At 40.1% G+C, this 15,023-nt stretch overlaps 1 protein-coding gene across 5 annotated transcripts in view; it reads left to right on the top strand.

Annotated features, from left to right (window-relative positions):
- The window catches only part of LOC148010940 (mitogen-activated protein kinase HOG1-like), a 49,026-nt gene extending 34,361 nt beyond the window's left edge, over positions 1 to 14,665 (top strand). For 3 of the 5 annotated variants that reach the window (XM_087672259.1, XM_087672261.1, XM_087672263.1), the window contains 2 exons: positions 13,010 to 13,126; positions 13,220 to 14,658. In XM_087672259.1, the coding sequence (XP_087528385.1) occupies positions 13,010 to 13,126; positions 13,220 to 13,954 (852 nt within the window). In that variant the 3' untranslated portion in view covers positions 13,955 to 14,658. Of the gene's footprint in view, positions 1 to 13,009; positions 13,127 to 13,219 lie in introns of all 5 variants that reach the window. The other 2 variants (XM_087672262.1, XM_087672260.1) reach the window with 2 other exon arrangements.
- Positions 14,666 to 15,023: the final 358 nt, after the last annotated feature.

Below are 15,023 nucleotides of genomic sequence, written 5' to 3'. Positions count from 1 at the left end.
TTATGGGAGTGAAGTTAATGTATTTTTAGCTCAACGTGGGACACTAAATAAGATTACAGTAAAGAATTATGTTTCTTGTGCCTTGAACAGAGGATTTATTTGATCAATTAAAGGGGTCTGAAATCTTTATAAAGGTAGATTTAGATCAAGCTATCATTAACTGAAGACTAAGACTGAGGATGTTTCCAAAATAGCATTTAGGATCAGATATACAGATAGTATGAATTTTTAGTAATGCCATTTGGTCTTACCAATGTGCTAGCTGTATTCATGAAACTCATAAATAGTGTCTTATGGCCTTATTTGCATTACTTTGTTGTAGTCTTTCTTGATGATATCCTAATCTATAGTAAGACTAAGGAATAACATTTGGAACATCTAAGGAAGGTATTTCAATTGTTAAAAGCCCATTTTCTTTTTGTAGAAGAATTTGAGTGTGAATTCTTTGTAGAAAAGGTTAAATATGTAGGGTGTATTATTTTGAAAGAGGAAATCAAGATGCATCTAGAAAAAGTATGAGCAATTTTAGAGTGGTCACTTCCACATAACTTGGAAGAGTAGTGAATCAGTGTATTTGGATGTCATCGACAATTCATTCGAGATTATGCTAAGGTAGGTGTTTCCATGACCGACTAGCTTAGAGAGAAAGGAAAAACATTCAATGAGGAACACCTTACAAGGAATATTTTGAAAACTCAAGATATTGCTACAACTCCATTTTTACATATAGGGGATTCAATAAACCCTTTTTGGTTGAAATTGATATAAGTGGTTTTGGAGTAGGTGTATTCTTGTTACAAGAGGGGTGATTAGTTAGCTTTTGAAAGTAAGAAATTTGGCTGTGTAACAAAAGCGCATTGTTTATGAAAGAGATGTGTATGCAATAGTACATGCTTTGAAGAAATGATAACGTTCTTTGTATAGTGTCAAAGTGATGATAGTGTTTGATTAGAAAAGCATTGGATGGCTTACCAATCAACAAATTTGAAGGGTTGTCAGGCCAGATGGGCTGAATTTTCTTCAAGAGTTCAACTATGAATTGACATATAGGAAAGAGAAATATAATGTTGTAGTAGATTTTCTTAGTAGAATGGATATGATAACTAAATTAAGTTTTACTCAATTCATTAGCTATCTACTTGAAACATAGAAAGAAAAATGTAAGGATGTATTCCATTATATGGAAAGCCACTGAAAATCATAGTTGTCTTTTACTATGGATGGATCCATCCTTTTGGATTTGTATGATTCGTTTGGGGTTCATATGGTTTGAATAGTTAAAAGATTTGATCATGTTTTCTTCAAAACAAGTGATTAATATAGTTTTGAAATTGGGTTTCTTATGCATGCTTTTTGACTATTTTCTTATGGACTCCTCCCACTTGTCTCCCACACCTCAAGCCTCAAGTTCTCATCTCAAAGCTCTGTTAGAATATCACGGTTGTAGCATGGGGAAGTGTGCACAAGAGGGAGAAGAGAGCTCAAAGTGCAAGAACAAAATCTTGCTTAGTAAGTCGCTTACAAGTACAACTAGGGTATACTCTCACACTTGAGAGTGACCCTTAGGGCTGTTTAAATAGCCTTTGGATGGCTAGGGTTAGGGTTTTCCTTGCCCTCTAGTTCATTCACACTCATCTACCCTTGTCTACTGGATACAGTGGGTTCACATGCCTATCTCTCAACACCCCCTCTCAATGCCAAAGTGACATTGGATTACAAGACATGTTAATGTTCCTCCCCTCAATTAAATGGAATGCCTTTATAAATCAGGCTACAGGAGTGCTTACAGGTAGAGGATTTATAGATTTAGAAGAGTTGATCATTAGGTGCTTTGGAGACATAGTTGGCCTCCAATTCTTTTGGTACTTCGGGGGTGGTAGGACATTTATTGGTGATAAGCACTATCTTCTTACATTTGTTGCACTTCATCTTGTTAGGATATTTTTTCCAATAATTGCTTACAATATTTTTATTGCAAAAACAGCATTTCGTGGAAACAGTCTGAACCAAGAGTTAATCACGGGCTGTTGAAGTAGATGCCTAACTAGTGTTGCTTTCCTTTTGATTTCTTTTCTCCTCATCCAAATAAGATTGGATGGTGCTTTCTAAGGTTAGATTAGGGATATTTGTGAGAGTAGTTACAAGGATTGGGAAGACCTTTTTTACAGCTTTCAAAAGAATAGCAATGGTATCTTCGTCATGAATTGGAGCTTGATTTGAGGATAGCTGTGTCATGAGCCCTTTCATATGGGAGATGAACTTACCCAAGTCTTCTCCTTGCTTATACTCTAGGCTAAAAAATTCGATCTTGAGGAAAATTTTAGAGTTCTTTCCTTTAGCCCCATAAAGCTTTTCAAGCTCATCCCATTTCTCCTTGGTAGCGGAGAGCTGGTCAATGTGATGAATCAAAGATTCATCCAGATGAAGCATGATTATGGCTTGGGCTCTTTTATCATCTTCTACATCAGTAGGATTGGATGGGTTAATAACTTTGGTCCCTTCGATGAAGGGCCAGTATTCCCATTCCATCATTTTGTACTTCACTAATACCTTCCATAGATGAAAGTTTTTTTCATCGAACTTATAGATTTGAGGTCTGACATCGGCTTAGGCTATGGCCATGATAGGAAGGTCTTACCAATTGCAATAGGCAATGGTAGTGTCTAATCCTTTACACAACGGCCAATAAGTACGGAAGCAAATGAAATGATATTTACATTAATAAGTAGTAGACTCAAATGTGATGTTCTACAAGATGAGATAAGAGATGATGACAATGGTCTATGCGTTTATAACTAACACATAGCCTTACGACGGTCAATGGGGTGATGGCACTTAAGTACTTACTGAATCATGCTTAAGGTTTGAAACTTTTCAAAATTTTGAAAATAATCAGCAGGTAGTGCTAAATAAATTTATTATTAGTGCTAAGAAGCACTCATTGCCAAGCATAGGTGAAGCACTTGACATTACCCTGATTGTAACCGGCTTGAGGAGTCACTTTCGGTTGAAGACACTCTGAGTTTAGAGCTTTCAGGTCTGCAATAAACTCCACAGAATCTAATCAGTGATTAAAATCACTGCTGATGACTTCATTGAGTAGAAAACTCAAAAAACCAAGCTTTGAAGCTTTGGCTATGATTGCTATAAAAAAACACAGTTAGGGTTTTGCTTAGTATGAGCAATAGAGAAGGAATTTCTTTAAACCCTTTCAGGTGTAGATAGCCCCCTTGGGGGGCTATAGAAGCCCCACAATAGCCGCCTCCATTATGCCCTATACAGGTTATGAGCAACTACAAAGTGTATTGCTGTCTAGGCTACGCTAATTTTGGGGGAAATCGCAATGTTGAGCCGCTATGACCCCAATGTTGATTTGTGAGGTGATGAGATGTTGCGCTTGGACCTAATGAAGAAGTCTCCAGAAGAAATAATAGAGTTGTAGCATGGGAAGCTTGCACAAGGGGGAGAAGAGAGCTCAAGGTACAAGATCAAAATCTTACTTAGTAAGTTGCTCACAAGTACAATTGGGGTGCTCTCACGCACTTGAGAGTGACCCTTAGGGCTGTTTAAATAGCTTCTGGATGGCTAAGGTTAGGGTTTTCTCTGCCGTCCAGTCCATTCACACTCGTCTATCATTATCCACCCTTAGATACAGTGGGTTCACATCCTTATCTCTCAACAAGCTCTCATTTTAAGTTCTTAGGCTCCAATTTCCTGTCTAGAAATAAACTTAATGATTTGATTAAAACTTCATAAAGTTTTTTAATTTAAATGAACTTTAATTCTAGTATCGAGGAGATCTCACATCATTCCTCTGAAAGGCGGCATGATCATCGCAAAGATTGGAGGTCGTATCCCCCTTCTAAATGGGAACCCTCTCTTGCACAGTCCGATAGATTAGAGTAGCCATCCTCTCCTCCCTCTCTCCATGTCTCCCATAGGGCCCCATCCTTTTGGCCCTCGGATGCCTATGATGACATTGTCAGCACATGTGCCTGTTGTGTGTTCTTCCTTCTTTTCCCAAAGAAGACCGTTTGGACAGATCAAATTATTCACTTTGGTCTTGTAAGGTGGATGTATACTTGACACCTTCGATCTTTGGGAGTTTATTACCCATCCTATTCCTTGTCTTGTGGAGGATCTTAGAGTGGGATTGACGATGGATCGTGCGGTGCTATGGGATCGGCTCAATTTAAAGCTCGATCTTTCCTCTTTATGAGCTTACAAGATTTTGTCCTAGTGCATGTATGTAGGTTGTGGCAGGCAGTGGAAGTGTGGACGAAGCTTGCTTCTTTGTACAATTAGAAGTTTTCCCAATGGATTACTCTTGAGAAGAAATTATGGATGCTCATGAGTGATTGATGACTCTTCTTCCATGAAGAATCACATCAATAGGTTGGAGGATATGAGGTATGAACTTTCTTTCCTTGCCAAGATCATCTCTTCGGAGGATATAGCCATGATTCTTTTGACTTAGTTGCCCTCTCCGAAATACGATGTCCTCTACACCAACCTTCTTACCTTGAGGACCTGAAAGACTCTTCTATGGGAGGAGCTTGCCCCACTTGTCTTGGAGCATGAGCGTTTGAAAGAGGTGGCTTGTGGATCCAACTCCATGAAAGCTTTTACTGCAGGTACAAGAGGGGGAAAGGAGGAGGAGCAAACAAAGGCCAAGCCCAAGAAGCATATACAGGAGCATTCTTCAAGCTCTGACACAGATTCTGAGAAGCTTCGATGCCCATTGTGGGAAGGGGACACATCCTAAGGAGAAGTGTCGGAAGAAGTATCCTCACTAGGTCACCTTCATTCGGGAGTGAAAGATGGAGCTACATCATGTGGCCCTTTCTCTACCTCTACACCAGATGTTACCTATAAGTTCGTGTTCCTTCATATCCATGTGTTGGAGGAGCCTTCTTTTGTGATTGACTCATCTTCAGAGAGCCCTTGGCTTGTTGACAGTGGTGCTTTGAGACGTATGACTCCTCGAGGTGATATGCTACAGTATCTTCATCCATCTGAGAGTTTAGTCATTGTTGGTGACATTTATTTGTTGCCTATTGGTGGTGTTGGCACTTTGCCATTATTGCCAAACCGTTCCTCTAGCTCCTTGTTGGAAGTTCTACATGTTTCTGACTTGGGCTTTTCACTCCTCTTCATTTATGGCCTGACTAGACTTGGTACCTAGGTTGTCTTCACCGAGCAAGCCGTGTTTATTGAGGATTCATTTTTTGGAGCTATTTTAGCGATAAGTTGGTAGGATAGCGAGCTCTACAGGATCCATTTTCCTTCTCTTATGCAAGGTCCTTTAGGGTACTTGTCTATTGCTACACCCATTCCTGCTTGTGCACCATCTCCTCCATAGGTTCCTTCCCATTGCCCACCCTCTCTTTCGATGGTTCCCTCATAACCCATTCCTTTTGGAGGGGGAAAATATCGGAGATGCGGTTGTGGATTCCTTGAATCCAAGTGTTTTAGAAGGGGATTCCTAGGATCGTAAGGAGCTTCTTCATTAGTGGCCTATATCGACCGACTTCATTAGCATTGGCACTCTTCGTGTCACCCTTGGATCTGCATCTTCTTTGGTCTCTAGCCACATCTAGGATTTGAGAGGGGGTGTTAGCAGTCAGGTTTGTCATGCACTATCATCTCCTGCTTGTGAACCTCTTGAGTTAGATGGGGACATTAGAAGCTTTGATATGTCTGCCATGTGCTTTGACAAATACAATAAACTGAAAATACACACTTTATCGTAACATTCTTGGACATTGGACACCTTGTTGGCCCCGAAACTGGCACCCCTTGCAATATTTCTTTAACTTTAATTGCAATTGGATGGAGTACAAATTGAGATTTCTTAATCTCCTCCGCTGATCCAAATGCCCTTACTATCATAAATGATCAGCAAGTCTTTTGGGCAATTCACCCCTTGATCTTCACCAAGGACTTCTACAAATTGGACCCTTGATTGGCCAAATGCTGCCCCAAATCAAATGTGATGGGCTGGCATCTGAAATCCTTGGCTATTCCTTGAATTCAAGCTGTCAATTTTAGTGAAATATGCCTCCAATTGTTGGCATGGGTCCCAAAGTAGCTGCTGAACCCTAATTTCTTCTGTATATTAGGGTTTGCTGCAGAAATTCCACAGCTGCCCACCAAATCTGGCTGAGAACTCCTTCAAATGACTGAGGTTTGCTGAGATATTCGGAGAATGGGCTAGAGAAGATGAGAGAATGTTGAGGAGAGAAATTTTTGAGTTTTGATGCAAGAAAACCCTTGACAATGATTGCTGCCCTGTCGGAGATTGCCAAGATGGTGTTGCATGGTGCCAAAGTGCCCGGAAATGTAGTCACCAGCCCTTGGGAAGCTCCAACTTGTTGTCGCATGCCTTCTGGGGAGCTTTGGCTGTTGTTGCTTGCTGGAAATGGCTCTTTCCTGTTGCAAAATGTGATCAGCAGCCTCCTCTCTCTCTCACACAGCTTGCATCCACCGAGTGGACCTCTAGAGCCCCCAAATACCTTCTCCCCAATCGCATGGGTATTTTTGCCAAGTGGCAGTGTTCTAATCCCATTTTCTAGCAATTTTCAGCCATTTAGTTAATTTTCAAAATAAATTAATTTTGAAAAATAATTTTAGCTCTTGTGACCCTGTCCAAAATTAGATGTGCCCATCCACAATTTAATTGGCTAGGCCATTTCCAACCCCAAGTGGTCCCCTGCCTTAATTGATGCTTGGATAGGTACAAATTAATCAATTTTTGCCTAGTCCCTAGTATCAATGGTGACACTTATTGGCCAATTAATTGTCCTAGGGCCAAACTGACACTAATTGACACCCAAAACCCAATTGGCATAACTTGTCACAACTTTTTTCTTTGACACCCACTGCTTCCTCGGGGTCCTTGTCCTATTACCATGAAATAATTGCCATGTGCATCACATGTGCCTTACAGCATTGTACCTTTGATTATTAAACTAATCAAAAGTTTCTAGCAAAAACAAAGCATCTCTAAAATTTTACATCCTCATGACACATTTCTTCTTCCAGTCCGGTTTTGTGTGCATTTCTTGTATTTCCAGTTAGTTTCTAGCCCCTGCCAGTGTGTAGCTGTCCCATGATGGCCATGTCAGCATTGCACTTGGAATGTCACCATTTTTGCTGCTGTTGACTGCATTTATTGCAGTTAGATTGATGCAGTCGGCCATTTTTAGCCCCAGATTGGCATGTTGCTAGTTAAGCTGATTTTCAGCTATTTATAGCTGAGGGGTGGGCTGGGCAAATCGTTTCTTCTCTCTTCCTTGGCAGGTGCTCGATTGGTTGTTGCAGTCTCCTCCGTCTCTGGTATTGACAGTAGGCTGGATATTCTGTCTCCATCACCATTACCATTGTATCATTTCAACCTGATCCGGTGCCCTCATTGATGCCTCATGCTGTGTGTAGGGACTGATCAGTCCACTCCTTTGTATTCAGCATTATTTTCAGTCATTGCAGATTTCTTTCTTCCTTCTCCTTCTCCTGCACACACACACACTCTCTCTCTCTCTCTCTCTCTCTCTCTCTCTCTCTCTCTCTCTCTGTGTGCTCGTGGTTCTCTTCTGTTGCGCATTCTCACAAATACGCACGGCCATCGTTGAAATCCCATGTAAGCATAGCTTCTTCGTGGTGGTTGTGGTCCCAATAATCTGGAATAGGAGTGGGAGGTTGAGGCCGCTCAACAGCTCCAGAAACTACATACCATAGATGCTTTTGCACTAACCATGCGTTCATAACAACGCTCTATGTTAAGTAACCAGTGTGAAATTTGTCATTGGTAGAACAATAAGGAGGAGCCATCTAGAGGAGGATAGGAAGAGAAGATAAATAATAGAGAGAGGGTATGGTCGGATACAACATAGATGTCACAAATGTCAAGTTCACACGCAGTGTAAAGAGGAATTGATCAGTAAACGACTGCAAAATTTAAGATAATCAAGGTGAAAACAGTCAAAACATACTATGAGAAGGCTGGAAAACTTGTTGCCCAGCTTGCACAAGCATTAAATGCAGAAAATGCAGCAGCTCAGATCAAAACGCAGATAGGTAAGGCATTAAATGTAGTCGTCAACATTAGATTTATGCAGAAAATAAAAAACACAGGCAGCTGAGATGAAACACAAGCTTCAAGGGCAAAAATGAGGCGGATTTGCAGCAAGGACAGGTTGCTTGGGCTGCAATAGACAGTATGAAGCTGATCAGCAGCAGATAGGTGTGGGGGTAGACTGTCCACAACAAACAAAGAGTACCTAGAGCCCGAACATGAACGTCTAATACTATGTCAGAAGTGGATGCAGTGATGGATGCTTAGAAGACCATTGTAATAGATTGCACAACACAAGAGAAAAGAGAAAACAAAAGGAAAAAAAAGAACACGGCAGAGTGCCCACAACAAACAAACAACACCCAGAGCCCGAACATGGATGCCTAATACTATGTCAGAAGTGGATTCATCGATGGAAGCATAGAAGACCGTTGTAATAGATTGCACAACACGAGAAAAGAGAAAACAGAAGAAAACAAAAGAACATTGCAAAGGGAGAACTCAGAGATATGCTTGGGAAATGGAATCCATATACTAAACATAAGACAATTGCGTACAACAGTGAGTCACTAGCACCGGCTCTCTCTCTCCAACAAGATGTGCATTGGAAATCTACAAGTGGATGATGATAATAAAGAATGAAGAGGAGGGAGCCGAATATATAGGTATAGAATAATGCCAACAAAATAACAAGTCCGGTAGCATAAATATGCAATTGGCCAGCAATAACCAGCCCAAATCACGACCAATATAAATATGCAGTCCGCCAATAATAAATGGCCCAAATCACCAAAATGATCGATATATGACAACTCAAAACAAACTTCCAACAATCAAAGCCAATATCCATGTCAACACGTTAAGTAAATCCATGATAAATGATGATTACAACAGCACCAAGACATTTAGAGTGTGGCATTTGTGAAAGTCTAAAGTAGGTGTTTCATACATTTATGAAATGCTTAGGTATGAAACAAGTTTCCTAACCTTTTGAAACGTGTTTCTTGGCAACTATGGACATGCAAAGCTAGCATAGTCGCAGGGGACGCAAGGGATGCGGGCTCGGAATGCAAGGATCCTATCTTGAAATGCGAGACCCGCCGTCTCTAATGCATCTTGGAAAGGGTGCGTTTCCATGTAGTGGTCCATCACAAGGGGTTGTATCTTGGGACGGGGGGGAGACGTGTGGGACGGGACGCCACATGTCATAGGATTTATACTATTTGTATTGTTTCTTGTAGTCTTTAGTCCACTAGTTTTATTGTTTCTTAGCTTGTACTATTTCATACAGCCTTCAGTCCAAGGACTCATTATTTAGTTGTTATTGTTGAACTTTAATTTTTATGTCATATGGCATTTATCATACCCCGGTTTAACTTTTACTATATTTCGTAGTTTGTACTATTTCCTATAGTCTTCAATGTGAGTACTCATTATGTTACTGTTGGACTTCAGTCTTCAAGTCATACAACATTTCTTAGTCACCATTTGGCATTGACAATTATTACTTATACTCTTTAATTTGAGTATTGAGTATTCATTTAGGTTTCAGCTTTTGTGGCTCACGTGTTGTTTTAAGGTTTTATGGGATATTTTTAGAAGGTTTTTGAGTTAAGCTATTGTATCTGTTTAGTTTCTTTATAGAGTATTTCAGTTATGTCTAGAAAACATGTAATTTTTAGGTCCCCATCCCCATCTTGATCCCCTATTTTCCTCCATCCCCATGTCCCCCTTGTCCCCATCCCCACCCCCGTCTCGTGTCCCAAGTGACCATGAGAGCTAGTCAACCCCTATCATTGGAAAACTCTGTATTCATTGGCAATCATATATGGATAGTGAGGATTTTTACATTATGCCATGCAATGTATTACTGGGTATTCCATGGTGTCATAGAGTGCAAGCTATGATTGATATATATAACAAGAAAATCACTCTTACAAAGGAAGGCAACATGTTCTTGATGTTAAGTGGGAGAAAGTCATTTCCTCGTGTCTACTTTAACAAAAAATTTAATAATGAAAAATAATATTTCTGTGTATTTGGTTTTTGCAAAGGATGTTTGTAAAGATGATGCTTCTCCATACTTGGTTTTGGCAAAAGATGTTAGTAAAGATGATGCTAAGTCTAACGTTTCAATGCTGAATAATGAGCTGTCATAATTTTTAAATGAATTCCAAGATTTTTTTTTTTGACTCCTTGCCTAGAGAATTTCTACTTGAAAGGCCAAAGGACCATTCTATTGACCCAGTGTGTGATAGTACACTTGTATGCAAACCGACCACTCTATAGAGTGAGTGTTGTCCAATAGCAGAAAATATTAAGTCAGGTTAGTGAGATGTTGAGAAAAGGGTTGATGCATTCCAGTTCATCACCCTTTTGCTCACTTGTATTCTCTTTATAGAAAGAAGATCATTTATGGCGAAGGTGTATTGATTACCGTGCCTTGAACAAGAACACCATAAAAAATAGGTTCTTTGTATCCAGGATTTATCATATCCTTGATTTGTTAGAGGGAAGAGTCATCTTTAGTAGGATAGACCTTAAAAGTGAATACTATCAAATACAAATAACGCCAAAAGATGTGCATAAGACAACTTTTAGGACCACTTTCGGGTTATATGAATTCTTGGTCATGCATTAACAAAATTTAATCACATGATGGATTGAATTTTTTGACCCTACTGATTTTCATTGGCACATTCTTTGATGACGTCATAGTCTACTTAAAGAATGAAGCAAAACATCAGATGCATTTGACTACTTTATTTGAAGAACTTAGAAAACACAAGCTGGTTGTTAATGCAAAAAAGAGTGAATTCTTTATGTTAGAGATTCACTTCTTAGGACATATTGTCTCAAAACATGGTGTTAGAATGCATTGCATGATGCTCAAGAGGGGGTTAGTGCTTCTACTTCCTTGATACAGACTTGCTCACATATTTAGAGGCTATTTGGAGTCTTTTAGATTCGGTAGAGGTATGTCTATGATTGACCTACTAGACACATGTGTTTCTACAGTAATGCTTGGTTATTTACTAGTGCAATGAGTACCATTTTGATAGAGCCGTGGATTTGTACAATTGTCATAGGCTGTATACTAGTTACATCAATAATCTAAAGAAAACTGAAAGGGGCACCAAGCTTTGGGGCCAAAAGGCATCATGTGATGTGTAGGGGCACTCTAGCTTCGTTTTTCTGTGGATCTTTCTTGGTGAACTTACTGTCAAGATGAATTGAAGTGTTTGCTAAAATATGGTCTATTGTCCTGTAGGCTTCTGAAGGCTGGTTTCACCTCCTTTTTCTCTACCTCTCTCTTATCACCTTTACTTTCTTCATTTCTTGTAGTTAGTAGATGAACCCTTAGTTTTCTATGTATTTTTTATTAATCATACAAAACACCATACTTGCATACTAGACACAATGTGCACGTATCATATTCGACTGCTCTGATGCGAATTTAGCAGCCCCCATGGAAAGTCAAGGGATGGTCATTGTGAATTCAAGTGGGAAAACTTTACCATTGATGATGGTTAATATTCTTTAGGTGTCTTGAAAGATAAAGAAATATGGTGATGGATACTCTAGGAATGTGGTTGTCCACCCAGACAACTGGACAAAGATGAATTTCACTGTACTTCTATGTAGCAGACTTGAATACTTTTAACTCCATTCTTTGTTGTCCCAAATTGAAGGTGAGGGCTTCTTCCATTATTTCTTCTCAGCATGAGTGGTTTTCCTGACTTAGGTTACTTGGGAAAATCTTTTATTTCTCATCCTTGCCTTTGTCAGACTGCTTCTGTTTACCTTCTTCCCTTTCTTCTTTTGCTTTTGTCCATTTCCAGAGTTTCCTGCTGCAAAAACAGTCTCCTTATGTTGGGTCTCTTGCTCCGAGGTCATAGGGACTAGCTTCTCCCAGGTGATGGCTTCCAGCAGCCGAGAGGTGAGAAGATTGGTTAGAAGGCATCATATTTGGGTGAGGGCAGATGGGACAAAAGAGTCACCACCATATCCTCTGGTGAAATATTCTTCCTAAAGGATGCCAAGTCCTCATGGACCTCCTCCATCTTTGTATCCTTCATGGTGGAGGAATCTGAAACAGAAAGCTGCCTTGAGCGCATCTCCAGGGTTATCTGATGTGCAAAAGTTTGAACCTAGTACAGACTTGTAGGATAAGGCCAGATATAAGAGGCAGTACAGAACAGTGCATATGCACAAGAACTGCACCAGTGTAGTTTGGCTGGAGGGATGGGCATAAGCAGGCCAATCCATAAATCAGTCAGACAGCAGCAGTTGTCTCAAGCTTGTGCCAATCTTAGACTTGTGATAATATCAAGTGTTGGCTTCAAGTTCCAGTACTTCCCCATTTTTTGGGTGGGTTTTTTGTTCAGAAGGTGCATGTTCAAAAGCCAATGATAAGTTTCCGCTCAAATTCCAGTTTATATTTTCTTCTTTTGGGTGGTTTTTGTATTATGAGAAGGTGCATGTTCAAAAGAGGAATCATCTTAGTCACAGCATTATCAATCTGGATTGACTATAATATCCTTCAAGTTACAAGTGACAGATATTAAATGAATGGACTACAATATTGGGGCATGTTCAATGTGGATCTTGCTCATACAAGGGCTTTCATGAGCGTTAGTCCAAGACCCAAGCATGGTGCTCTTAGCGTATGCAATTCGACAGATTTGCAACTTGCAGAATCTGTCTTTATGTGAGACATTTGAACTTTTTAAAAAAGAATCTTGTTTGTGGGATCTTATTCTGTAATGACTTTGCTCCTACATAGAGATTACTATTCTCTATCCCAAGATTATGCTTTTATTACATGGAGCTGAAAATTTTTGAATATAAAAAATTTGATACCCATTCATTTTTCTGTCATGCTACCTGCTACCTTCAAAGCTTATTTGAGTTAGTTGACTCTTTATCTCGCAGTTCAAGGACATGAAAAAGCCCACTGATATGAGACAAGTAGAGGAAGACCATACTCTAATTGCTGTTGCATCCCTCTCAAACATCAAGAATCCATCTGTTGCTTTGGGACAACTGGAGGTAGTGGCAGCATGTGGCAAATTCTGACTGAATTCTTCTCCTTGTTTAACTGTCTTTCAGTAGCCTAAATGTGTACTTGGGTTTATCTTACAGCGTGAGCTGGAGGCATCAGAAAGTGACCACGATGGTGGGAGAGAGAAGCTAATTATGCTTCTAAATAGCGAGATACATCAGCAGTACTATCAGAACCTTTTAAAACGGAGTTTTCTATGCACATGGCCTCCACATAATGATTCTTCAAGAGAGACTCTAGCTTCCAGCTTGGTGGTGCCTGAGGAGGAGATGGCACCAGGTCAGCAGGCTGTGCATCATGCAGTTAAAATTTTAATGCCTCTATCATGTAACTCTGAGCTTAGGCCTGTAACTACTACTGGCCCAGAGAGTACTTCATGTTCGTGTGCCTCTTGTTTGACCGATTCTAAAATTAATTTCTCACATTCTAACGACACTGATGAAGGTAGAAAGAAAGCACGAAAAGTTATCATACAAGACCAGTCTCTTAGAATAGAGATTGATGCTAAGCGTCCACCTCAGATACTTCAAACTGCTCGCGTGACTAGGGGTATGGTGGCAGCAGAAGAGATTCCTTTTTTAGTACAATCATCGACAAGTACATTGAGACCAAGCCATTCAAAACAGCCCGACAGTTGCCAAGATATTGCCATTCCCAAGGGGAAAATCGCAGGTTGCATTATCACCACGAATGGGGCTGCCATTGCTAGTGGAAAGTGTGTGGAGGAGGAAAGCCTTGTACGAAGGTCTCCACGATTTAGGGTTGACGTAGTTGCACCTTTCACAGGGAAAAGAGCGCGCACACAAGCAGGGTAGTTTCTCCTTGTATACTCCCTCTAATCTCTTTTATGTGCTGCTGGTTAATTACCAGGTGTGATGTAAGATGCCGGAAAGAGTTGCAGTTCGTGCTTGTAGGTATTATCTTTGTAAGATCTCCTTAAAAAAGATATGACACCCATCTTGGAAGAAGCAATCATTAACTGTATTCTGGTTTTTCCAATCTGTAAGAGCCAGCATATGCTGGTTATGCTGAATTACTTCTTCCATTTGAGTACTCAAGTCGGATATTGTATATTGAAGAAGCGAATGATTGAGTCGCTGATAAACTGCTGTCTCAGTTATCCCTGGTGATTCTCTCTCTCTCTCTCTCTCTCTCTCTCTCTCTCTCTCTCTCTCTCTCACACAGTTCCTTTATCTTTTACAGTTGTAGCACTCATGTGCAACTATGGAAAACTTCTGTGGATGTTCTCTGGGTTATATAAAATATAGTATATGTCCTAACCTGTTAAATTACAGACATAAGGTCTTCGATGATTTGATGGAATGTAAGTCTGCTAAGATTGATAACTATATCCGTGTATAAGGCATCACTGCAGTGAAAATTTGGCCTTTGTAAAGAGGCCTCTCTTTGCAAGCAGATCAAGTGCATCGCTTTTTTGATTAATTGCACAGGCTTCTGCGAACAGAATAAGGTGGATTAACCAATTTTAAGACACAGCAATTCAGCGGCTCGGTCATAATACAGGAAATGCACCAGCAAGTTGTCTTTGTGAGTTGGAAAACAAGAATCAAAGTGATTTACCATTGTTTGCCACCTTGATGGCATCATTGCCACCTATCTAGGAATCATGAAATACTGATATAACACATAATCCATGTGTGAGGCGTTGGATAAATGAACTTCCTCCTTTGACACTTCCCTCTCCCACCCTAGGTAGGCGTGTTGGAGTTAACAAGTTTATGAAATCACACACACACACACACACACACACACACACACACACACACACACACACACACACACACACACATCTAGGCATGTTGGTTTTATGAGCTTGAGCAAAATCTAGACCTAGTAGGTTTTAACTTGATAGCCACACTCAAG

The sequence above is a fragment of the Lygodium microphyllum genome, chromosome 29, assembly GCF_053477565.2.
Source record: "Lygodium microphyllum isolate KBCC chromosome 29, Lygodium_microphyllum_v1.1.10, whole genome shotgun sequence".
In the NCBI taxonomy this organism is placed as follows: Eukaryota; Viridiplantae; Streptophyta; class Polypodiopsida; order Schizaeales; family Lygodiaceae; genus Lygodium; species Lygodium microphyllum.
This window is presented reverse-complemented; position numbering and strand designations above follow the sequence as displayed.